The sequence below is a fragment of the Hypomesus transpacificus genome, chromosome 6, assembly GCF_021917145.1.
Source record: "Hypomesus transpacificus isolate Combined female chromosome 6, fHypTra1, whole genome shotgun sequence".
In the NCBI taxonomy this organism is placed as follows: domain Eukaryota; kingdom Metazoa; phylum Chordata; class Actinopteri; order Osmeriformes; family Osmeridae; genus Hypomesus; species Hypomesus transpacificus.
Window position 1 is genome coordinate 6,841,469 of NC_061065.1, and position 25,551 is coordinate 6,867,019.

The 25,551-nt window shown below is 50.1% G+C and overlaps 1 protein-coding gene across 2 annotated transcripts; it reads right to left on the minus strand.

Moving 5' to 3' along the window:
* On the minus strand, positions 1-24,225 carry LOC124468441 (pleckstrin homology domain interacting protein). 2 transcript variants are annotated; one of them, XM_047021159.1, is made up of 40 exons: positions 23,873-24,225; positions 23,711-23,769; positions 23,595-23,624; positions 23,381-23,440; positions 20,865-21,015; positions 20,552-20,650; positions 20,080-20,240; positions 17,734-17,955; positions 17,534-17,634; positions 17,388-17,458; positions 17,153-17,253; positions 16,944-16,984; positions 16,141-16,239; positions 14,926-15,082; positions 14,703-14,837; positions 13,552-13,680; positions 12,801-13,026; positions 11,672-11,800; positions 10,466-10,649; positions 10,188-10,287; positions 9,905-10,039; positions 9,555-9,658; positions 9,237-9,444; positions 8,866-8,976; positions 8,619-8,726; positions 8,254-8,378; positions 7,981-8,063; positions 7,718-7,829; positions 7,132-7,193; positions 6,757-6,909; positions 6,245-6,365; positions 5,955-6,080; positions 5,729-5,804; positions 5,545-5,610; positions 5,307-5,459; positions 4,603-4,755; positions 4,132-4,388; positions 3,741-3,988; positions 3,352-3,504; positions 1-3,260 (listed from the first exon to the last, which is right to left on the minus strand). In XM_047021159.1, exons 1-40 carry the CDS (start codon positions 24,018-24,020, stop codon positions 2,563-2,565), a joined length of 5,655 nt encoding a protein of 1,884 aa, XP_046877115.1. In that variant the 5' UTR covers positions 24,021-24,225; the 3' UTR covers positions 1-2,562. The 2 variants fall into 2 exon arrangements, with proteins under 2 accessions (XP_046877115.1, XP_046877114.1); XM_047021158.1 differs by having other exon boundaries at positions 6,757-6,912.
* Between the last annotated feature and the right edge of the window lie 1,326 nt (positions 24,226-25,551).

Consider the following 25,551-nt stretch of genomic DNA (forward strand, 5'->3'; position numbering starts at 1 on the left):
TATAGAAACACAACTGTTTATTTCCTTAAAATATCAGTATGAACTAACAGGACATCAGTACTCCCCTACACATACATTCTAGCTTTATGCTTTCTTGCAAGAACTCTTTTTTTTATATAAAAGTATCCAAACTAACAAAGACAACCCACCCTTCCACCCCCAAAATCCCTCCTCCCCACCCCCTCCCCAGTGGCTAGCATGCAGCCACTTCACACACACCAGAAGACCCTCCCTCCCTCCTTCCCCCCCCCCACCCCCTCTGATCAGAGACCGGCACAGCACGTACAACAGGCCCATAGAAACGTATAAGTCATCAGATATCAGGTATGTATATCATATATATATATATATATATATATTAGCACAGAGGAGAGTATAAAAGACTTTTTCAGCACATTGTGACCCTCTCACAGCTCAGTGCGACTGCTCCAGGACTACAGGAACGTGGGCGTGTGTTGAGTCGGCTGAAGTGAGAGATGTTTTATCAGCTGAGGGGGCCAGGGTGCCCCCCCGTCTCCCCCCGGTCTCCCTCCCTCCCCAGAGAGCGTGTGTGTGTGTGTTTTAGGTATGATCCGGTATTGACTCTGAACAAACCAACATTCAACAGCCACGGTCTGCCCTCTAGTAGCCACAGACAGATTTTGGCATAAAAGAATCATAATATAAAATTTACAAAGATAAAAACAAACAGTATCGTAGTTCGTCACCATGTGTCAGAGACAGAGAAAACAATAAACTTGTGTGTGTGTGTATGTGTTGTAATGCCTTGTCCACATTGGACACAGCTAGTCTTGTTTCAGCCCTCAAAACAGTCTGGACACCAGTCCAGTCCAGCGTCATGCGTCCAGTGACCAGAACCAGCACACCCTGGGGAGTCCACAGAGCCCGGCTGAACAAGAAGATCCAAAGTGGGACATGGAGAATCAAGAGGATCCAAGGAACCGGAGGAGCCAAGGCACAATCAGAACATAGAGTCTGGGATCTGCCTCCAGGTCGTTAGAGGCCCGCTCCAGCCTGTTCAATCCAGTTTGATCTGGGTCGATCCGGTTGGGTTGGGTTAGGCGTGAGAAAGTGCAAGGGCATGCATGGCGGAAATGTGTGTGGTCACCGTCAAAACATAGAAACATTTGAAATTATTTTTGTTTTTTTTCCTTCTTTTTTTTTTTAAGAGTTTAAACTCATTTGAAAAATAAACATGGATGCTCCCTACAACTGCATAAAACACTGTTGAGAGAGCATCTCAAAGCTAAACACCAAGCTCAATCCTCTGTACCTAAGGTTTAACTCACAATTACACCTTGGCTATAATAGGATAATATTGACATGGATATTGGTATTGTAACATCAAAAACATTTTTTTTTCTTTCAATTAACAATGTTATCACTAAATATCTTTGAGAGGTTAAACCATGATCATACTGTATGCCACTGTTTGTACGCTCATGTGGACCCTATTCTCAGTCATATTTAAACAGCCAAACACATGTAACACACACACACTTTCTGGGTAGTTATTGGTATATACCTCAATGAAACCATGCATGATCATGTCACCAGAATGACAAACCCTTCATCAACTGAACATTTCTGAAGGGGGAAATGGGGTGAGTGTTCCCCCCCCCCCCCCCCCCCCCCCCCACACACACACACAAACACACACACTCACACACCACAGAAAGGCACAAGGTATTGCTAATTATCAGAATTCATTGAGACATATAAAATATGATCCATCCAACCTTGCTGCTGCCTCTCCTTTCTCGCAGCAGAAACAACAATGTGTTTTTCAGAGCTCTGGTCTTCAGAGCGCGGGAGAGCAGAGCTCTGGTCTTCAGAGCGCAGGAGAGCAGAGCTCTGGTCTTCAGAGCACAGGAGAGCAGAGCTCTGGTCTTCAGAGCGCAGAGCTCTGGTCTTCAGAGCACAGGAGAGCAGAGCTCTGGTCTTCAGAGCACAGGAGAGCAGAGCTCTGGTCTTCAGAGCACAGGAGAGCAGAGCTCTGGTCTTCAGAGCACAGGAGAGCAGAGCTCTGGTCTTCAGAGCACAGGAGAGCAGAGTTTGTCGTGGGCATGCGGACACAGAGAATGGAAAACAATGGTACCCACTAACACCAAGGTGCACATTCAGTCTTTCCATTTGGTATTTCAGCACACGCACACACACGCACACACACACAAGGCTCCCCCAAAAAAGTCAGGATGAGGGGCCTGCCAGTATAGTCCTGCAGCCCAGAAGAACATGTGTGGGGTCCGGATCCTGGACAGCTGGAGGAGCAGACAGACAGACAGACACAGACAGACAGACACAGACAGACAGAGAGACAGACAGAGAGACAGGGGTCAGGAGAGGATGGAGAGGAGCAGAGGGAAGGATGAGGAGGAGGAGATGAGAGGATGAGAGGGGAGGCTCTGGGCACAGCTTTGTTTAGCAGCAGATAGACTGGCAGCGCCCACCCCCCCCACACACACACACACAGCGGATCCAATTACTTTGCTCCCTGTGGGGTTATAGTCAGCCCCTAGACACCTCCCCTGTCTGTCCTGTGTGTCTGTTTGGTTGTTGTAGTTACCAGCCAATGAGATTGGCCTTGGCTTTCTCAGTGAGCTTGCGGACCCGCCCCTTAGAGGAGGTTCCAAAGTTGATTGACGAGTCCTCAAACAACAGCTGTCTCTGCTCCTCCTCCGAGTCCTCCTCCACATACCAGGCCGTCCGTCGCCCCTGGTTACGGGTGCGCATCGACCCCCCCACCTCGTCCTCGTCGTCCTCCTCTGGGGAATCCCGCTGATGTGATTGGTGCGCAGCCTGCAAAGGGGGAGTGGTCTCATCGTTGAGTCGCCGGCAGCTCCTTCTCAGCGGAGAAGGGGATAGGTCAGATGAGCCTGGGGGTGGGGCTTCCTCAGTCCTGACCACTCTCGGCCTACCGCGTCGTGGCTTGGGAGTTGAAAGACCGGAGTCTGAAAGCACAGCCGTTTCCTGTGCTGAGGAGGAAGTCCCGCCCTCGTCCCCTGTGGATTGGTCCAGGTCATCGTCGGGGGCGGAGTTTCTCCTCATGGCCTCCAGCTCCTGCTTGCTTTTTCTGCCTCGTTTCTTGGGCGGTCGACCCCGGGGGTTACGGGCAGGGCTCACTGGGGTCACTACCTCTGGAGGGCTCGCTGGCGGCTCCGCTCGGGGTTTCCGTCCTCTCCTTCCCACGCCCAAGGTCACATGACTCCCGTGGCCATTCAGGTGAGGCGTAGACTGGGGGGAGGGGCTAGAGGGAGAGGCTGCAGAGACAGAGAGAGAGATATTGAGGATCTATACAACACAGTCTATCAAACATATATTTCTTTTTATGACATTGTGTCACCCTCTTACCGGGAGTGTGCCGTACTGGAGTCCGGAGTTTCCTCCGCATGCTGCTCCCTCCACTGCTATCGCTAACGGGGGGGTGTCGGGAGCGCTCGGCGGGGGCCGGAGACGGGGTGGGCCCGGAGCTGTGGCCTCGCAGCGAGCGAGGAGGAGGGAGGTCTGAGGGGGACGGCACAAAAACACACTTTAACACTTCTACAGGCGCTTGTACACTTCTACAGGCGCTTGTACACTTCTACAGGCGCTTGTACACTTCTACAGGCGCTTGTACACTTCTACAGGCGCTTGTACAGCTCTGCAACCACATGACATCCCCTGTCAGAAAGGATCACCGGAGCTAGTAGATCTAGGCATCGTAGCCTTTGTGTCTCCAGGTAGACAGGACGTGTTCTCACCTGGAGGGCTGTGTGTGTTGCTCCCAGGCGTGTGTGAGGACCCCGGGGTGTGAGTGCCGTGGCGGGCCGTGCTGCGGGTGCGTCCAGGCGTGTGTGTGTCGGCCTTGCCGTTGAGCAGCTGGGGGGGCTGTCTGAGGGGTAGGTTCTGCCTGAGGGAGGGGGGCCGCGGGGGGGCCACCGGGGGGGGCGGGGCGGAGGACTCAGCCCTCGTAGCCCCACGTGACGACACGCGCTTCTTTCTCTCTGGGCTAATAGGGGGAGGGACATGGGTTATATGCCAGAACACACACACTCTCACACACTCTCACACACTCTCACACACACTAACACACACTAACACACTAACACACTAACACACTAACACACTAACACACTCTCACACACACACTACCTGGATGCAGTGCTGCTGGCGGGAGAGTCACTCCTCCTCCTCCGCCTTTTCATGGCGTGTTGCGTCTGTCTGTCTGGGGCGTGTCGCGTCTGTCTGTCTGGGGCGTGTCGCGTCTGTCTGTCTGGGGCGAGTCGAGTCTGTCTGTCCGTCTGCCTGGTAGGCCGGTCAGTCAGGCCGTGGATGGCCTTGTAGTCGTCCAGGATGGAGCTGACGTGCTCCTCGAACAGCGCCGAGAGACGCAGACTCATGCTGTAGATCTGCACACACACACACACACACACGAGACACCTCCATCACTAATGAACACCCTGCCAGCGACAGTATGTCGAAGAATAATCATCAATATCAATAAGAACAATCATTATTATTAATTGGGAGGAAACGGGATTATCCTGTGTGTCAGATGTATGGACCGTGCTTGAGCCGTTAGACGGGACGAAAATGCTAAGCGAGCGCCGAGTTCAGCCTCACCCGGGACTTCTTGCTGGGCGTGTAGGCTCTGGAGTTGCTGAAGATGAGACGCACGTCTTTGCAAAGCTCCGTGGGAGATTTGTATTTCCCCGCCGCCAGAATGCTCCGCACCGTGCCAAAGTCCATGGGAGTGTCCACTATGTGGAGATAGTCCTGTCACACACACACTCACGGGTCAGGGCAGGGGGCCATAGGAGGAGAGAGAGACAGAGAAAGACAGACAGATTGACAGAGACAGATAGAGACAGATAGAGAGACAAAGAGAGACAGAGAGACTGACTGACAGACAGATAGAGACAGAGAGAGAGACAGAGAAAGACAGACAGATTGACAGAGACAGAGAGACAGATAGAGAGACAAAGAGAGACAGAGAGACTGACTGACAGACAGATAGAGACAGAGAGAGAGACAGAGAGAGACATCTAGATAGAGAGACAGAGACAGACAGATAGAGAGAGACAGACAGCTAGATAGAGAGAGACAGACAGCTAGATAGAGAGAGAGACAGCTAGATAGAGAGAGACAGAGAGAGACATCTAGATAGAGAGATAGAGAGAGACAGAGAGAGACATCTAGATAGAGAGACAGAGACAGACAGATAGAGACAGACAGCTAGATAGAGAGACAGCTAGATAGAGACATAGAGAGAGACAGACAGACAGCTAAAGAGAGAGTGATGACACAGTAGGGGTGTCAGGTCTTACCGGGTACTCCTGCAGGTCGACAGGCTCTCTGAAGGGCTCCGAGTCCTCACACTGGAAGATGAGGTCCAGCAGCTCCTTGCAGCGCCCTCTCCAGGCCTGGGGGTCGTACGACGGCGGCCTGGTGCACAGCTGCCGCTTCATCGGACGCCGCGTCTGGAGACAGGATGTGACATCAGCAAGATGCACCACAGTATGGGCGGAGCAGTGTTTGTGATTGGAGGTGCATTTGTTTGTTTACTTTCTGTTTCCTGGTGGAGGTTCCAGGAGCGTCGGTGTCTTCATCATCGTCATCTTCATCATCATCCTGCATCGCCACGGAAACACAGATTGACAAAGATTCCCCGTGTTCAAAGACTGTGTACAGTCCTACATCGGTCTCTACTCAGTAATATTACGCACACAAACAAGTCACACACACACACCTCGTCCTCAGAGTCTGAGAAAGCTGTCTTCTTCATGCTGTTGTACAGGGGAATGATGTCAGTCAAGCTTTGGTCCCTGAGAGAGAGATAGAGAGAGAGAGGCAGGGGGGGGGGGCAGATAAAGAGAAAGACAAAGATCAGATACAGTGCTCAGGTTCATTCATGAGTCATACAGATGGCCGTGATGGGAATGACTGTACACACACACACACACACACACACGTACTTGATGAAGTGCAGCATGACGTCGGAGACAAACTTGGCCGTCGTGACGATGAAGGCTCCCGGCTCGTTGAAGGTCTGGGCATTGTGTTCAATGTAACGTACCTCCCACATCAGAGAGGACATGCGTCTGGGGACGACACACACACATAGTCACAGTCTTGATAAACACACACACACACACACACACTTAGATACACACATATAGTCCTGGTTCACACACACACATACATACATTCCTGATACACATATTCCTGATACACACACACACGAGCTCACGCACACACTGCGCACCTGTAGAAGTGGTTCTCCAGCCTGCTGCAGATGGTGCTGAGGTCTGTCACGTAGGCTACGGCCGTGCAGTAGGTGGGGTACGCCTGCAGGTCCACCGGGAAGGAGAATGGAGCAGCCACATCTGAAACCAGACCACAGGGAGAGGGAGGGGGTTCGTTCGTTAAGACAGGACTGGTTCACAGTTGGTAGCATGATCTCTTCTCTAGATCCTTCACCCTCAACTGTATGAACACAAGTACAATCCTCTGAGTCAGGCAGCTTGTAGGAAACAGAGAACCCAGAAGATCAGAGGATGAACTGGGTTTCTGTCCTGCAAGACCGCCAACCACCACCAGGGGGAGCAAGTAACACCACAGCACACTGTCTGTGAAGCCAAGTTTCCCGTTAAGCACAATGACTAACACCAGCTCATCTGTGGCTGGGAAGCCATTGAGAACTGCCCGTTTCTGGGAAACAGTCTCCGAGCGATGAGGTCAGAGTTAGTGGTGTGTCCCCTGCGGATGACATCATACCGAGGGTGATCAGCTGGTGGATGGCTTTGATGATGCGCTCGCACTCCTGGGAGCGTGTGCGTGAGCCCCACTCTCCCTCCAGAGGGACGTAGAGCAGCTCCTTCTGCTCCTCCTCCGTCAGAGGGACGCTCTGGCCTAACTCGTCTGGAAACACTGCTATAGAGAGGGAGGGAGGGAGGGAGGGAGGGAGGGAGGGAGGGAGGGAGGGAGGGAGGGAGGGAGGGAGGGAGGGAGGGAGGGAGGGAGGGAGGGAGGGAGGGAGGGAGGGAAGGAAGGAAGGAGGGAGGGAGCAGAAAGTATGAAAATACGCATGCAAAGATATCAAACAACAATTCATTGCGTGTGCGTGTGCCTGTGGGCGTGACCAAGTCTCACCCTCGTTGGGGATTGGCTCCATGTCCCAGGGACTCAGCTTCTCTGTGTCGCCGTTATCCCAGCTGAACAGGAAACGCATCATCACTACCACTAACATACATCCATGCATGTGGTGATGTAAAGCAGGGTGTGTGGTGATGTAAAGCAAGGTGTGTGGTGATGTAAAGCTGGGTGTGTGGTGATGTAAAGCAAGGTGTGTGGTGATGTAAAGCAAGGTGTGTGGTGATGTAAAGCAAGGTGTGTGGTGATGTAAAGCTGGATGTGTGGTGATGTAAAGCTGGGTGTGTGGTGATGTAAAGCAAGGTGTGTGGTGATGTAAAGCAAGGTGTGTGGTGATGTAAAGCTGGGTGTGTGGTGATGTAAAGCTGGATGTGTGGTGATGTAAAGCTGGGTGTGTGGTGAAGTAAAGCTGGATGTGTGGTGATGTAAAGCTGGGTGTGTGGTGATGTAAAGCAGGGCGTGTGGTGATGTAAAGCTGGGTGTGTGGTGATGTAAAGCTGGGCGTGTGGTGATGTAAAGCAGGGTGTGTGATGATGTAAAGCAAGGTGTGTGGTGATGTATGAGGTGCGCAGGACACCAAACCTACCAGACATTGAAGCACTGGAACAGGCTGTCAGGGTACTCGGGGTGCAGCGGCTCCTGGCTCTCTATCGTCCCAAACCACCACGCATCATCTATGACCGAGCGGAACCGGTCCCCTACACACACACACACACACACAGTTAAATCCATCCGTACCGCAGAGAAAAAAAACTGAGAGAGAGAAAGAGAGGGAGAGAAAGAGAAGCGGAGAAAGAAAAAGAAAAGGAGAAAGAGAGAGAAGAGGAGGAAAAGAGAGAAGAGACTGACCTATCGTCCACTCCCTGTCTCTGCCATCATCAAACTGCTGCCGCAGAACCAGGAAGTCAATCACATCGGGCATGTCGTGGTACCTATGGCAACAGAGACCAACACCAGCAGCAGTTAACCTCCCCCAAGATCCACAGTGAATCATTGCTATTGGCTGGGCTTGGACTATGAGGGTAAGTTAATAGTGGCACATATATTTCAGGTTTAAAGGTCTTGAACTAATCTCATGATTAGAAGATGAATGTGAGACTAAGAGGCAGAGTGAGGTCTTACTTCATGGAGAAGGATCCTCCGGTGAGCTTGGCCGTGTCAGGGTCCAGGAAGGACAGCTTCAGACAGCACAGTGTAGGAAGACCCACCTCATACTTGATACCCACAATCTTCATCAGTTCCTGCTCCTACACACACAAACACACACACAGATCAACACACCATCTCCCAGTTTTACATCAACGTGTGACTTCTACTTTATCCTTTCACCTGTGCTCACAAACTCTCACACACACACACACACACACACACACACACACACACACACACACACACACACACACACACACACACACACACACACACACACACACACACACACACACACACACACACACACACACGAGATGGCTATGACTAGTGTTTACCCTCAGCTCTATCTTGTGCCAGGGCTGCTTCTTGGGGTTAATGCTAAAGATCTTCTTCTGCTTGGCCATCTCCACGTAGGCCTCATGGCCCTGTCTGAAGTAATACACCTACACACACACACACATTACAATATTGCAAGTAACCCCAAAACAACAGACACATATGCAGCTTTACACAAGTGAAAGTGTCCCCGTGAGTTCATGTGTATCTACAGACAGCATGTGTGTGTGTGTGTGTTTGTTGTACCTCGTCACCCATCTGTGGTATGTAGGGACACCTCCGGGGGACAGTGTCTGTGATCCACGGAGACGGGAGCCACTCCTCAAGAATGAGCTCCTCCTCTCGAAACTCCGCCCTCTGAAACACACATTACAGTCAGAGCTCCACCCCTCTGTGCCGCCCCAGACACAGAACAAGTGAGCCCACACACAGCACAGACAGTGCTCCACCCCTCTGGGCCTCCCCAGACACAGAACAAGTGAGCCCACACACAGCACAGTCAGAGCTCCATCCCTTTGGGCCACCCCAGACACAGAACAAGCGAGCCCACACACAGCACAGACAGAGCTCCACCTCTCTGGGCTGCCCCGGACAAGAACAAGCGAGCCCACACACACCTTCCTCTTCTCCTTTGGCTTCTTCTTCTTTGGTAGTGCTTCGTCTTTGTCTGGCTTGTCCTTCTTCCTGTCTCTCTTCTTCTCTCTCTTCTTCTCTCCGTCCTCCTCCGAGCCGCTGCTCTTCTTCTTCACCCTCACGCTCTTCTTCGGTGGTTCCAGGTTGATCCCTGCGTCCGCCGTCCAGTCAGAGTAGTCGCTGGAGTAGTCACTGCAGGCACCAGAGAACAGGATGGACAGGGTGTTTGGTTTGTTAGTGAGTGTGTATGATGAGTGTGGTGTGTGAGTGTTTGTGTGTGTTTGTGTGAATGTTGTTCAGACCTGGAGCTGCTGTGGTCGTCCGGCCAAGGCTCCTTCTCCTCTTCCTCCTTCTCCTTCTCTTCCTCAGAGGAGTTTCCATTTACAGGTAGGACCTCCGCCTCGCCCTGCACACACACACACACACACACACACACACACACACACACACACACACACACACACACACACACACACACACACACACACACACACACACACACACACACACACACACAGTGTTAACATGTTGGCATCTCATAGGCATATCAGACATTATTAATCAACTAAAATTATGTGCTGTGAATAAAAACGAACGTAAAATCTATCAGTTTGGATTTCTGCCCATGTGTTGTCGTGGTGACAGGAAGTACCTCAGACGTGCTGTCGTCATCGTCAGCGACGTCGGCGCTCTCACGGCTCGTCTCCTCCACAGCGGCCCGCGTGTGGTAGCCATGGTTACTTTGGCTCCGCCTCCCCTCCTCGCCCACACACTCCGGGTTGTGGACCTGAGGTAGATTAAGTGGCAGAATCTGCTGAGCACAACAGACCACTGAAGATGCCTGAGCACCGCTCAGCGGGGCTGCAGATGTGTGTGAGTGTGTGTGTGAGTGTGTGAGTGTGTGTGAGTGTGTGTGTGTGAGTGTGTGTGTGTACCTTGGTTTCTCGGTGGGAGTGGATGGTGCGTCTTCTTCTCTCTGACCTGTAGATGTTGATCTCCTCCTCTCCCTTAGCCTCTCTCCACTCCACCTGTCGCCTGCCACACACACACACACACACACACACGCGGTCAGACTGCCCGCCTTCACACTTGTCGCCTGTTTCTTTCAACCTTAACTGTGTGTGTGTGTGTATATATGATTGTGTGAATAAGTGTACGAGAGTGTGTGTGTGTGTGTAGAGGTGTGTATAGGTGAATCAGGTGTGTGTGTCACCTGACAGTGGCGTCCTCCAGCTCAGGCACTAGGACCCTGCGGCTCCAGGCTACCAGGTCTCTCTCCGTGGCCATCTGGCTGCGGGGGGCGTTGCTGTGCATCTGCCGCACGCCCTCAATCTGCCCGCTCCGCCGCAGGCCCACGTTGGGGGGCGAGTGCACCTCCGAGGGGGAGCCCACAGAGCCTGGGGGGGAAGGGCATCACCACATGACTGACAGGAGATGGACCAATCAGTTTGAAGGTGTGTGGGTTTGTGGGTGAGGGTGCGTGGGTGTGTATATGTGTGTGTGTGGGGGTGTATATGTGTGTGTGTGTGTCTGGGGGTGTATTAGGGGTGGAACGGTACATATATTCGTATTGAACCGAAACGGTACGGGCGTCACGGTTCGGTGCATGAAATTACATGGAAAATACATGGTATAAAAATAAATACAATTCGAATGCAAATTGATTACCGGTAATGTAATGCGGAACTACTGTTAGATACTCGTGTTCTTTAGGGACACCTAATCTGTTGCACCGCTTTAGCTCTTAAGCTTTGAATGGCGACGCTGTGAGTCAGAGCTAGCAAGCAGCGCTAAGGACGAGTATGGATAGAGGACCCGCCGGCCTCTTTAAGATCGCAAGTTTGGGAAAACTTGGGTTTCCCATTCAGTTCCAGTAGTACAGGTGAGAGAGTGGTGGATAAGACGAGCACTGTGTCGGCGTTGTTCAGCAGTTGTGGGGTATGTGAGTGGAGATGCATCTAACATGCTAACACATGTAACACATCTGGATAAGAGCGGGTGCTAAATGACTAAACATATCCAACACCATCACCCAGGTGTGCCAATCACTGGAACGAGACCACAAAAAAAAAAGAAATGTCCAACTTCTCTTAACTACAGTGCTTAACCAGCCTTCAGATACACATACAAATAGGGCCCAAAAAATTACGCAATCGGAATTTACAATTCATTTTCAATGCGCCCGTATTCACTCGTAGAGGAACCTGGTTTGTTTTGCTTTTCCCTCCGTTGTACTGAACTCGTACCAAACCGTGATGTCTGAACTGTGGTATGAACCGAACCGTGACTTTAGTGTACCGTTCCACCCCTAGTGTGTGTGTGTGGGTGTGTATATGTGTGTGTGTGGGTGTGTATATGTGTGTGTGTGGGTGTGTATGTGTGGGTGTGTATATGTGTGTGTGTGGGTGGGTGTGTGTACCTCTGCTGGCCCTGCTGTGTGAGGGGTCAGTGGAGCGTCTCTGATCCTGTTCCTGTTGCAGTCTCTGGATCATACTGTCCAGGGCACTGCCCCCCTCCTCTGCCTGCTCGCTCACCACCTGGTTCAGACCTGGGGGGGGACAGTCAACACCAAACACACATTAGAGAGAAGGCGTATGTCAGAGAGAGAGAGAGACAGAGACAGAGACAGAGAGAGAGAGACAGAGAGAGACAGAGACAGAGACAGAGACAGAGACAGAGAGAGAGAGAGAGAGAGAGAGACAGAGACAGAGACAGAGAGAGAGAGACAGAGAGAGACAGAGAGAGACAGAGACAGAGACAGAGAGAGAGAGAGAGAGAGACAGAGAGAGACAGAGACAGAGAGAGACAGAGAGAGACAGAGAGAGACAGAGACAGAGAGAGAGAGAGACAGAGACAGAGAGAGACAGAGAGAGACAGAGACAGAGACAGAGAGAGAGAGAGAGAGAGAGAGAGAGAGAGAGAGACAGAGAGAGACAGAGACAGAGAGAGACAGAGAGAGACAGAGAGAGACAGAGACAGAGACAGAGAGAGACAGAGACAGAGACAGAGAGAGAGAGAGAGAGAGAGAGAGAGAGACAGAGACAGAGACAGAGAGAGACAGAGAGAGAGACAGAGAGAGAGAGAGAGACAGAGAGAGAGAGAGAGAGAGAGAGAGAGAGAGAGAGAGACAGAGACAGAGAGAGACAGAGAGAGAGACAGAGAGAGAGAGAGAGAGAGAGAGAGACAGAGACAGAGACAGAGAGAGACAGAGAGAGAGACAGAGAGAGAGAGAGAGACAGAGAGAGAGAGAGAGAGAGAGAGAGAGAGACAGAGACAGAGACAGAGAGAGACAGAGACAGAGACAGAGAGAGAGAGAGAGAGAGAGAGAGAGACAGAGAGAGACAGAGAGACAGAGAGAGAGAGAGAGACAGAGAGAGACAGAGAGACAGAGAGAGAGAGAGAGAGAGAGAGAGAGAGCTCCCTACAGACACATGGAAAAAAACAGAAAGTCAGAGGCTGACTCAAACATGTGGCAGCACCCAGCAGGCCTGACCCTGGGGGGGGGGGGGGGGGGGGGGGGGGGGGGGGGTGTCTGCGTGGGCTCGTACCCGACGAGGTGACCCCCATCTGGGGGATGAGCTGCTCCTCCCTGCAGCTCTCCCTCCCGGGGACCAGGCGCTGGTAGCGGGTGGGGTGGGGGTTCCCGTCCACGTCCACCAGGAAGGGCGGGGGCATGAGGTGGGGCGCCTGCTGGGTCTGCTCGTCAAGGACATAGTTGTTGGCGTCACGGATCAGCGGGCGGTAGTCCGTGTGGAAGAACATCTGATCTGCGATCTGAGACAGAGAGAGAGAAGGATCAGGAGGAGGAGGGAGAGAGAGAGAAGAGGAGGGCAGGAGAGAGAAAAAAGGGTGAGGAGAGAAGAGAGGAGAGGAGAGAGGAGAGGGGAGAGGACAGGAGGGAGGAGAGGAGATGAGAGAGGAGAGGAGGGAGGAAAGGTGAGATGAGAGAGGAGAGGAGTGAGGAGAGGAGTCGAGAGAGGAGGGGTAGAAAAGAGCAGAGTGAAGAGAGACAACAGAGGAGACAGAAGAGAAAGAGAGCCACAGAGATGAGAAAGAAATATCGGTGAAGCCTTCCTCCATGTGGGTCAGAACAGTTCATTTCGAGAGGTAGGCTGCCGCAGACAGTGTTATCAGATGTAGACAGTGTGCTTGTCTTAGCTCCGGAAGCTGTTCAGAAGTGAAGGATGCAGCCTTCACACACCACTCTGTGGGCTGAGAGTGAGGGCAGAGCGCCCGTGTGGTTAGGTAAAAGCATGGAGCGCGGAGCCACCACTGTGCGGGGCGGTTCGGAGGCACTACCTTGTCGTACTTGCTGCTGGAGCCGAAGCCGAAGATGAGCAGGTGTCCGTGAGAGTCAGTGGCAGCGAAGTGCTGTCCGTCTGGACTGCACTTACAGTCGAACACCGCCCCGTGGCCCTGGCCCTCGATCTGCACACAGCAAACACAGCAAACATGTCTCACACGCTCACACATCCTCCGTCTGCACTCTGTACAGCTATAGGGGATAGAGGATGGCTCAGCAGTGGAGCATTCGACTGCAGGTTCAAATCCCCCCAACCCCCACCCGTACACCACTTTGGATCCAAGCCTCTGCTAAATCAATAACATTGTTTTCATCGTTATTATTTATGCTCCACAACACCAGCATCGGGACTGAAATAGCCCACAGCCGTGGTGTCCGTGGCGGTCCACTCCGCCAGGCCCAGTGAGCAGCAGAGGATCCTGAGCACCCCTCTGATCCTGGTATTAATCACCCCTCTTTTCCTGGTATTAATCACCCTTCTTTTCCTGGTATTAATTACCCCTCTTTTCCTGGCATTAATCACCCCTCTTTAATCACCCCTCTTTTCCTGGTGTTCCTGGTATTAATCACCCCTCTTTTCCTGGTATTAATCACCCCTCTGATCCTGGTGATCCTGGTATTAATCACCCCTCTGATCCAGGTGATCCTGGTATTAATCACCCCTCTGATCCAGGTGATCCTGGTATTAATCACCCCTCTTTTCCTGGTGTTCCTGGTATTAATCACCCCTCTTTTCCTGGTATTAATCACCCCTCTGATCCAGGTGATACTGGTATTAATCACCCCTCTGATCCTGGTGATCCTGGTATTAATCACCTTCCTGATCCAGGTGATCCTGGTATTAATCACCCCTCTGATCCAGGTATTAATCACCTTCCTGATCCTGGTGATCCTGGTATTAATCACCCCTCTGAGCTGCCTCGCTCCCCCTCCCTCAGACATCCTGCTTGTCACACTCTCTTCGGTTACCATAGAGACAAAGTCAGGATGTAAAACAATGACCCGAGTGAAGGACGCTTTCACACACGCAGATCAGCTATCCCCGTACTTCCCACGCACACACACACACACACATGCACACATAACTGTTGTAGCATGGCTGAGACAGAGAGAGAAAGAGAGAGAGAGGACAGTAGAGATCTCTCACCATGTTGAAGTAAGAGCGGATCTTCACTCCCCTGGCCAGGTCCCACACAATACAATTCCCATCATGCCCGGCAGAGAAGAGGATTCTGGGATCGAAGGGGTGGGGCTCCAGGACAAACACTTCATCCTCGTGGCCCTGTACGGCCACCAAGAGACATCATCCATCAATACTAGCCGCTGATGGTGGTGCGTGCATGCGTGTGTGAGTGTGTGTCAGTCCGTACCATGAGGACATGGATGAGGTTCCCTGTGGTGGAGTTCCAGACCTTCAGTGTCAGGTTGTTGGCAGCGGTGATTACCGTGCTGTCGTGGCGATCCCAGGCTACCATGGTAACCTTCAGCTTGGTCACCTTGTCTTCCAGCGGAGGGGGGTTGTACTTCCTGCAGGGGGAGAGGGGGGAGGGGGTAAATATCAGAAGCTTTGATGCAACAAAGGAAAACATTGTAACAGCTATCATCATGTAGTCATGAGTCAAGGGAGTTTCACATGAATCATCAGAGAGAGGGGCTGTCTGTGAAGGAAGTGTTTGAGTGTGTGTCTGCATAGTGTGTGTGTCAGGGTGTCCACAGGTATAAACAAGTTAAATTTAAGACTTAAGACCTTTTAATACCACTTCAAAATGAAATTTAAGACCAAACTTACAATGGAACTACAAATCAAAAGTGGAAATATACAGTAATCTTTCTAAATAAACACACTGATGTCTGTTCAAAATGTACAGTATAGTAAAATGACAATAATCGGTTGAGTTTAAGAACATTGACTAAATGTGTGTAACTGCTCAGAAGTCACATGGCATTGTTGGCTCTGGATTTCCTATCGTAACATCCAGCGTTGTAGCTTTGACATCGTTGCTAGCGGTGGAAATGGTTGAGCAGAAACTAGCCATTGCAGGTTGCTGGCGTGCCTTTACGTAGTCTCTGTGCTGTTGCTCTGCACGTGCGATTCCATCGCTCTGATCCCCATTGTCCCAAGTTTGAAATTCTTCCAACACACAGTTTGCTTCATAAGCCTTTCCAGGCACCAAACTTAAACAAGAATACTTGTTCTTTTCAAGCCCTTTGTAATTGAACTTTCATTTCCCCATGTTTGTAAATTGAGTGGCTATCAACCATTGCTGTATTACCTGTAATGCCAATGCTTTGTACGTCATCAAAATCTGCACAGTAGGCCACGCTCTGACGTTAACATAGATAACGCAGCCCATATGGCCTTCAAAAAAAAAATTCAACCTGGCAAACAGATTGCCTGCATTTTCGCAGTGACATTAAAAAAAAATTAGACCCATCCAATCTGAATTTAAGACAATTTTATACTTTTTAAGGCCTTATAAGGAAAAATGATTTAAGACTTTTTAAGGACCCTAAAGCCTCCCTGGTGTGTGTGTGTCTGCATAGTGTGTGTGTGTGTGTGTGTGTGTGTGTGTGTGTGTACATACCCAGGCAGTTTGGTCTGCATGTCCAGTAGAATGCTCCTCCAGCCCTGTTGTTGCAGCTGCCAGATCCGTGCAGTACCATCCCTGCTGCCACTCACAAACCTGCCACACACACACACACACACACACACACACACACACACACAGACAAGTACACACATACATATGCAATAGTTACATAAACATTACGGAGTCTTTCGACTCCTCCTGTTCAACCTCGACCTCTCTCCTTCTCTCTCTCACCCTTTCATTCTCTCTCTCTCACTCCCTCTCACTCCCTCTCTCTCACCCTTTCCTCTCTCACTCTCTCTCTCCCTCTCTCACCATTTCCTCCTCTCTCTCACTCCCTCTCTCTCAACCTTTCCTCTCTTACTCTCTCTCTCCCTCTCTCACCATTTCCTCTCTCTCACCCCCTTTCTCTCTTCCTCTCCTCTCTCACTCCCTCTCTTTCACCCTTTCCTCTCACTCCCTCTCTCTCCCTCCTCCTTTTCCCCTCTGTAATTCTCTCTCTCCCTCTTCCCCTCACTGCAGATTAAGAATTTAGGAATTTCAGCTGAATGCGTTATTCTGCAAACGCCACACACGCATACACTAAATACGCTGCTAATGTGTTTTTGGTGCCTGTGTGTGTGTTTTGTGAGCGTGTGTGTGTACATGTGTTTATCCGTGCAGGTGTAGAGAAAATGACGGTAGTGTTTCTGCTGACAGCACAAAGTCCTGCTACAACACCCCTCAGATTCATACAAGACCCACAACACCACACAAAACACCCCCACAAAACACACACACGCTTAGAAACACCTTACCTGTCACTGCAGTTGGAGAATTGGATACTGTCAACTTTGTCCTGCAGGGAGATAGAAGGTTGGGTGTGAGTGAATGCGATGAGCACTAGGGAGGAGGCTGAATGCCGTCACAGTGTTGTGTTTAGAGGGGCCCCCTTCCCCACGTGGGCTTGGGAGATCCTCACGACACACGTGAACCGAAGCGTGTTTTCTAGAAAGTTCTGTCCTACCGTGTGGGACTCCAGCTCCGAGATCTTTTCTGGTTGACCCGAGCCAAAGTAGTACACTCGGATCATGTGATCTGTGCTTCCTGTGGCCAGGAACATTCCACCTGGGGAGAGCACACACACGCACATACACACACACACACAGACACACACATACAGACACACCCGAATTAGACAGACGTTCAGTATTATTTTCAAGGCATCCTGACTGAGTGATCGTGTTGTCATGGTTGCGTACCTGCGCTGAAGGAAGAGCAGATCATCTGGACCCCTGGTCTGGAGCGCTCCGTGAACTTACTGGGCCTCTGACTGGAGACACACACACCAGCTGTCAGCACCACTGTGTGTGTGTGTGTGAGGAGAGCGTGGAGGCATGAGTCTCACCTGAACTTCAGTGTGCATGCGTCCCACTGCCAGAAGCAGATGGTGGCGTCTCCCCCCGTTGAGGACAGGTAGCGCTTGGACCCGCTACACAGAGGAGAGAACTGCAAACAACCAATGAGAGGTTAGAGAACTGCAAAACCACCAATCACAGGACAAGACACCGTGAAATATCCAATGGGAGAGCTGAAACACACACTCACCTGTAGTGAGGTTATGGAGGCAGCGTGCCCCTCCAGCACAGCCAATGGGGCGCAGGTCTGCAGACACCACACCCTGATGGTCTTGTCACAGCTGCCTGCAGCCAGCATGGTGTTCTCATAGCTCACAGCCATGTCGGAGATCTCAGCCGCATGGCCCCGCAGGGTAGCCAGCAGCCGCCCGCTATCCGTCCCCCAGATCTTCACCAGGCAGTCGTCAGAGCCCTGGGAAAAAAGGCACCAATAGGATTACAGATCCAGGAGGCAAGAGATCGACGTGGTAGTCCCATCGCCTCGAGCCGCTACCGTCCACCCGGGAGACGCTGATCAATACGTCTATCTAGCAATCGATAGTTCAAACTCTGCGCTCGATCATCGATCAGGAATAATCTCTGTTGGCATGGACAGTCAGTCAGGCAGTCGATTGACGACTGAGGGATGGAGATGGAATGAGCACCCCGCCCTCACCTGTCCCATCCACACCAGCCTGACTGAAGACACACCACTAACTATGCTGTCAATACATGGCGCATTTGATCAATAATCTTATTTAGTTTATCAGATGTTCAATAATACAAGCAACACTCCATAACTCAGGAGGATACATCAATAGATACAAATAGAAGAAAGATCTATCTATTTAAAAAAAATAAGCTGACGATAAAGGCAGTGAGGAAAAAAAGATGTAAGCGAGGGATGGAGAGAATTAGAAAGGGAGTGAATTTGAATTCTGGCAGTTAGCCAGCGCCTAAGAGGAAACATTTATTCTTCAGTATGATGAGACAGAGAAAGATAGAGTGAGAGAGAAAGAGAGTGAGAGATAGAGAGACAGAAACTGAAAATATGGCAGAGCACGCAAAGAGAGAAGGGTGAAAGGAGACAGAGAAAGAGAGAGAGAGAGAAAGAGAGAGGGAGACAGAGTCAATCTAATCCGCCTTCAACAGCACCTCTCCCAGCAGCCATTTCTGGAGATTTAAAAACTGAGAGCTGAAAATGGAGTAGCAGCAGGCATTAGTGTTAGCATCGGACCTGCGTTAGCATCGGACCTGAGTTAGCATCGGACCTGAGTTAGCATCGGACCTGCGTTAGCATCGGACCTGCGTTAGCACAGCATCAGAACAAGATCCGACAACACTGCCAGAACTGACATCTCAACCCCGCCTAGAGGTCAAAGGTCAGAATGATCCTTCACAGACAGCTCCTCTACCTCCAGACAGTTCCATACTCAACAGCCCCAGGCCAGCCAGCCAGGCCTGCCTGAGCCCCCTGACCGAGCCCCCTGACCAAGCGCCCTGACCAAGCGCCCTGACCAAGCGCCCTGCCGAGCCCCCTGACCGAGCCCCCTGACCGAGCCCCCTGACCAAGCCCCCTGACCGAGCCCCCTGACCGAGCGCCCTGCCGAGCCCCCTGACCAAGCGCCCTGACCAAGCGCCCTGACCGAGCCCCCTGACCGAGCGCCCTGACCGAGCGCCCTGACCGAGCGCCCTGACCGAGGCCCCTGACCGAGGCCCCTGACCAAGCCCCCTGCCGAGCCCCCTGACCGAGCGCCCTGACCGAGCGCCCTGACCGAGCGCCCTGCCGAGCCCCCTGACCGAGCCCCCTGACCAAGCGCCCTGCCGAGCCCCCTGACCGAGCCCCCTGACCAAGCGCCCTGCCGAGCCCCCTGACCGAGGCCCCTGACCGAGCGCCCTGACCGAGCGCCCTGACCGAGCGCCCTGACCGAGGCCCCTGACCGAGGCCCCTGACCGAGCGCCCTGACCGAGCGCCCTGCCGAGCCCCCTGACCGAGGCCCCTGACCGAGCGCCCTGACCGAGCGCCCTGACCGAGGCCCCTGACCGAGCGCCCTGACCGAGCGCCCTGACCGAGCGCCCTGACCGAGGCCCCTGACCGAGCGCCCTGACCGAGCGCCCTGACCGAGCCCCCTGACCGAGCCCCCTAACCGAGCCCCCTGACCGAGCGCCCTGACAGGGCCCCCTGTCCGAACGCCCCCTGACCGAGCGCCCTGACAGGGCCCCCTGTCCGAACGCCCTCCGCCCCCTGGGTGCTACAGAGACCCAGACTCAATCTGGACAAATACCTCTTTAATAATGGCAATGAAAACCATGCGTGAATATGTCCCAGCATTCCAGATGCTCTGGTCACACACACACATATTCACGTCCTGCACAGCAGAGAGAACCTCCTTAAGATTTGGTTGCATGCAAACATCACACACACACACACGCCTTGTACACACCAGAAGCTCTCCAAACACACACAGCAAAGTACACACACACACCTTGTACACACCAGAAGCTCTGCAAACACACACAGCATATATGCTCACACACACACACACACAGTTCTTACAGTGAAGATGCGTCGTCCTGTCCTGTCGAATGTCACACAGTACACGGAGGACAGGTGTCCCAGAATCCTCTTGTGCATCTTCATGTGCTGGTAGACCGCTGTGGGCAGCAGCTGGCCCAGACGGTACGAGCCGTTCAGCCGACGCCCGTGACTCGTCTCCACTGTACAGAACAGAGCGACACACACAGAGAGAGAGAGAGAGAGGTCACACACACAGAGAGAGGTCACACACACACACCATTAATAAAAGTCCCAAATACACACACAGTCAGACAAATAAATAACAAACACTCATCAGTAATCTCAGTTTCTTAATCAGAAACAGCGTTTGTTAAGTGGTTGTTGAAATTAATCAATTTCCCTCATTTGTTAGTATTGTGTTCTTCCTCCCTATGCTCTGGTGAACGTCCTGTAAATGACCCTGGTGTTCCAAGCCCACCCAGCCCAGCCCACCCAGCCCAGCACCACCTACCGATGTTGGGGGGGCTCCCGTAGATGATGGGGGGCTCTGGGGGTCGGCCACAGTGCAGGGCTGCCAGGGCAGAGCCCTTCCACACCACATGCTTACAGCCTGCAGCACAAACATGATACAATTAGATCTCACACCCTTATTTAGAGTGTGTGGGTGTGTGTACAAAATGTGTGTGCATGTGTTTATGTGGTAAGTGTGTCTGTCTGTCTGCATGTGTATGGGTTACTGTGTGTGTAAGTGTGTGTAAATGTAAGTGAGTGTGTGTCTGTGTGTAGGTGTGTGTAAGTGTAAGTGTGTGTGTGTGTGGACCTACTCTTGCTGGTCCTCAGCAGGTCCTGCCGTCCTGCCCCCAGCAGGCTGTGGACTCCAGGCACGCTGGCCGGGACGTCTTGCTCCAGCAGGGGACACACCCTGGAACACACCTGCAGCAGGTGGTCTGGACGCACGTGCCCATACAGCTGCACCTGCACACACACACAAGAACATACACACAGTCACACACACCCACACATAGACACACATGCACGCAAGAACATACACAGTCACACAAGCACGTACACCCACACACACATGCACGCAAGAACATACACACAGTCACACAAGCACACACACATTAAAAACACAATTCTGTAAAAAGCCTTTTAACTGCAAGCATCTGTGTGGACTGAACCGTTTCTTAAGAGTTTACTGTTCCATATTGTATCACTGTATGCACATCTCTTGAAATGCATGACCTAGTTCTGTTCAATGACAAACAGGTCTCCTTATACCAACAAAAAAAAACGCTGGAAAAAAAGACATTTAAACAGGATAGCTTTTTACAAAAGGACATCTGATATGTCCATTTTGGATGGAAAACACATTTGTTTTCTCACACACAAGCACACACACACATATCAACACAGACCTACTCTGCACTTCTTGTTGAATGAAACATGTTTTCCTTTCCCTTTTATCTTTGCATTTAGCGCGACTGATTCCTTCCACAGCACACACAATTAATGACCTCTTAATTGCCTTGAACATCATCGCTGGTTCACAGACGTGATCTGTTTTTTTAAATGCACTTGCAGTCACACAGGAACACGCCCACCTCCACACACACCTCCACACAGCGTGTGGCCCAGACCAGACACAGGCAGGCGGCAGGCTGGGTGTGCATGAACAGCAGGACACACTGGTTCATAATCCTGAACAGGACAGTAAACCTCACACACCAACACCAACAACCACTACTCTAATAACTGAGCCAGCTTGTTAGGATAAACTCATTTAAACAGATAAGTGAATTTTATGCCTAATCATTACATTAAACAACTGTCAATGTGGCCCTACTCATCAACAAACTCAATCAATGAGTTGACAAACGAACTCGGAAAAAAATATGTATACAAATAATAATGATAATTGCTAATGACCTATTAATAAATTGCTAATAGGCTACTTATGATTTGACATTCAAAGTAAAGACATTCACAAATGTCAATACAATAAATGGCTATGATTATAGCTTCAGTTGTTTCTTATACACTTTTGTATTCATTTAAAGTAGGTCAATATCCATAATAATTATTAACATTATTAATTACCACTAGATTTATCAAATACTTATGTCTTCATAAGTAACGATCAAACGAATAGGCTGGATTATTTTATGTAGGCTACGTATACTCGTAGCTAATTTCACATAATGAGACGATGTTAATCTATCAAATTCTCTAACGTCTTATTTCTTTTTGTCTGATAATTGAGAGCATGTCGCATTTCAAGACGAGACGCGGAGGAATTATCCACAATAGACATGCAGGAGACAGGAGGCACGGCCGCGTCACTGCTCCGCTCGGAGGCGGAGGGGGAACGCGGGGAGTGGAAAGAGCCGAGCATAAAAAAACAGGCAGACAACGTCAATAATGTTCTAAACCTATATATTTAAATCTACTCGAGTCTGCAGCCTCCGTTGACGCCTGATGGGTGTAGCACTAATGTGTGTGAGCGAAAAATATTTGTCTTGCCAAAATAAGAAAAAAAAAATGGTATTATTTCGTATATAGGGTATAGGTCAATCCTTTCACAAATTGCAAACAATCTAAAACTTTCAAAACGCAAAAAAAATATGAACACACGCAATCCTTCTCTTAGCCCTAAACAAGTGTCGTACTGAAAGTGCATTAATACTCTCCACGCCCTCTTGCGTTAAAACATGCATAAAAGAGCACTGGTTATTTACCTGTCAATTAACACGCAAATTAAAACGCTATAAAATAACACCAGCCCACGTTACCTCTCATATGCACATTATGTCTAGATCTCGCTCTTCTTTTGCCCTGGTGTAACACACTCCCCAGCTCTCCCATGTCCACACCTCTTCAAGTGTTACTCGGACCAAATAAAGCTGTATTTCAGTCCAAACGAATTTTTAAAACACTGTTTATATTCTCCTAAAAGCAGTGATTCAACTAGTCCCCGTGTGTGTTTTACCCACACAGACTATGGCTATCGCAGGACACGAGAGCCTCCATCTCGTGCTATGGCGCAGGAGTCCCTCCTCCGGATCCTCGCGCTCCTACACCACAACACTCATGACGTACCAACATTTCACATACATTTCTCTGAACTATTTACATCTTTTGGGCATGCATCTCACAAAACTCACACATCGTGATTCACTGGATCCCCGGACTCGACCTTTTAGTGCCATGTGACCCCGATTTGTTTCAGTTTTCTAGGTAAAGTGGATTTGAGTTTTTTTCCTCTAGAATAAAAATTGCGGGAAATTCAATTTATATTTTGCTCTCTAAAAACTTTTTCTCAGTTATAGTGCTCCCTTACCAAATTTTCGTATGTCCCAGGGTGTTCCTTCCCCGTCCAGTCCAGTCTTTTGGGCAGAAGCTGCGACAGGGAAACAATGTTGAGCACGGTCAGTCCGTCTATAAATGTACCCACTTATGGTTTTTAAAGATTAAATGAGAAATCTGTGTGAAACCAACATCAGAAACTACAGCGTGTGCAGACAGATTCAACCCGAGCAGACACAGTGCCTTACCTCCTTCTCTTCCACCTCTCTTATCAGGGTCTGGAATTAGAACACAAATAAAAAAAACATGGAACTATCCAATCTTAAAAACATTACAAATGATCTTAAAATACCAATATACAAACCTCTGCTGCGTTTTGACACGGTCCGGCTTCTAGAAACCGGGCTATTAGGAAGTACAGTTCTGTTCGGGGGGAGAGGACGGGAGCAGTGTTAGAGGAGGGCGAAGAAGAAATTTAGGTAAATCTAAACCTACCAATGTTACATATCCAGATCTCTCTACTCACCAGATTTCAACTGCACGACGTGTTTACTCTCTGTAGCCATTTTGATGTTGTTTAGGATGGCTGGCAGGGCAGCGCCAGACTCAGTTCTAGGTTTAGGTGGCTGCCCTGAGCTGTCACTGTTTATCCACCAGGAAGAGAGCTCCACCATTCAGCTACACACAGCCACTGCTCACAAGCAGATCCGGCTGCGTCTGTATCCTTACGCGTTGTGGACAATTAGTACTTCACATGTGCTCAGTCTTAAACATAATGTGATATACTTGAAATAACCACCTTTAAAAGCATATGAGATTGGTACAAGAGTCTTCCGTTCATATCGCTGCTTGTAAACAGTCATAGCGCTGCGTTTTCGCTTTCCCTCCCCCCTCCCCCTGCTTCACTGAAAAAGCGCAAGCCCTCTGCGCAGGAATACCGAACACTGTAGTGTATTTTACGCACGCACGGAACGAGAAGGGGAGGTAGAAATGGCAACATTAGAGGAAAGGGAGGCATGTAGCAGAAAATGGTTGTTTCAGTCTAATCAAGACGGCTACTGACATGATTGTCTTGTCACATCGTCAAAATAATTGGTGCGCGGCGCTACATTTTCAATGTATGACCACGATCTATGTATTTATAAACTCTTCCGATGTTGTCGGCTTAGGTCTGTCCTTTTAAGCGTTGCCTAAATGTAGAACGCTATTTTTGATCTATCCATCTTCAACATTCCTTTTACTAATCTAGTGGCTGACATGGTCATTTTGACATTATTGTGTAACATGTCGTTAACCCACCCACTCCGTGAGCAGTTTGGTAGGGAAGTCGTCCATTTCTCTTCCAAATGCTGCCTGGCAGTAAAATGGGGGAAGGGCCGGATAAAAGGGGAATGCAGCCTAATGAATGAAACCTCGTGAGTGACTGGAATCAACGTTCAACGCCAACGATAATCATCGAAGAGACTCATAGAGATGGACACCATATATTATATGTTAATGCTTACCGACTGACTTATCTCTTAAAGTTCGAGATACAGCCTCCATCTCGTGAGTGCGTTTTGTGTTGTAATACGGTTCCTAGATAATCAATGTGAAAAACAATATTGAACGTTATATTAATAATGTGCACTAACAAATCAGTAGTGTTGATACAGGTCATCATTTAGCCTTAGTAATGGAACACGTGTTACTGTATTAGGCCTGTTTTGACGCTGATAGGTTAGCGGTGACTGTAAACAAACACAAGTGGGATGGTGTTCAACACCTTAGAGTCTTAGACAAATAGACAGCACCTCCCTTACGGTGAGTTAAAAATGTACCATGGGATGTTAAGACAAATTTGAGACTTAGTTAAGCCCTTGACCTTTTTTTTACACAGTTTTGTGTAATTATCCAATACGTTCATCATGGAAATATTTCCACACACCCTAACCAACCTCATAAGCATCCCAACCATTTAAAACCATGTTTATGCAAGCATCCCATTAAGATTCCAAGCTTAAGGACTTGCGATACAATGTTATCTGCCCTAATTTCTAATTAAGACTTCAAACCTTCTAATGTCAAATAGAAAAGACACACACACTCTCAAATGTTTACTTTCTCTCTGCGACACACGTAGACACAGACGTACTTACTAAGTAATCAAGGGAACAGGGAGAGACCAATCATGCCGTATTTGAAACTTTGCACACTTCAACGTAA

Excerpts from the sequence above, each read along its gene's own strand:
- LOC124468441 (XM_047021158.1), bottom strand. The coding sequence starts at position 24,020 with ATGGTGGAGCTCTCTTCCTGGTGGATAAACAGTGACAGCTCAGGGCAG. Across the intron at positions 17,254-17,387 it reads CTGCTCTTCCTTCAGCGCAG|GTGGAATGTTCCTGGCCACA; the intron begins GTACGCAACCAT and ends TGCTCTCCCCAG. Across the intron at positions 6,913-7,131 it reads GGAGCCAATCCCCAACGAGG|CAGTGTTTCCAGACGAGTTA; the intron begins GTGAGACTTGGT and ends CCCTCTCTATAG.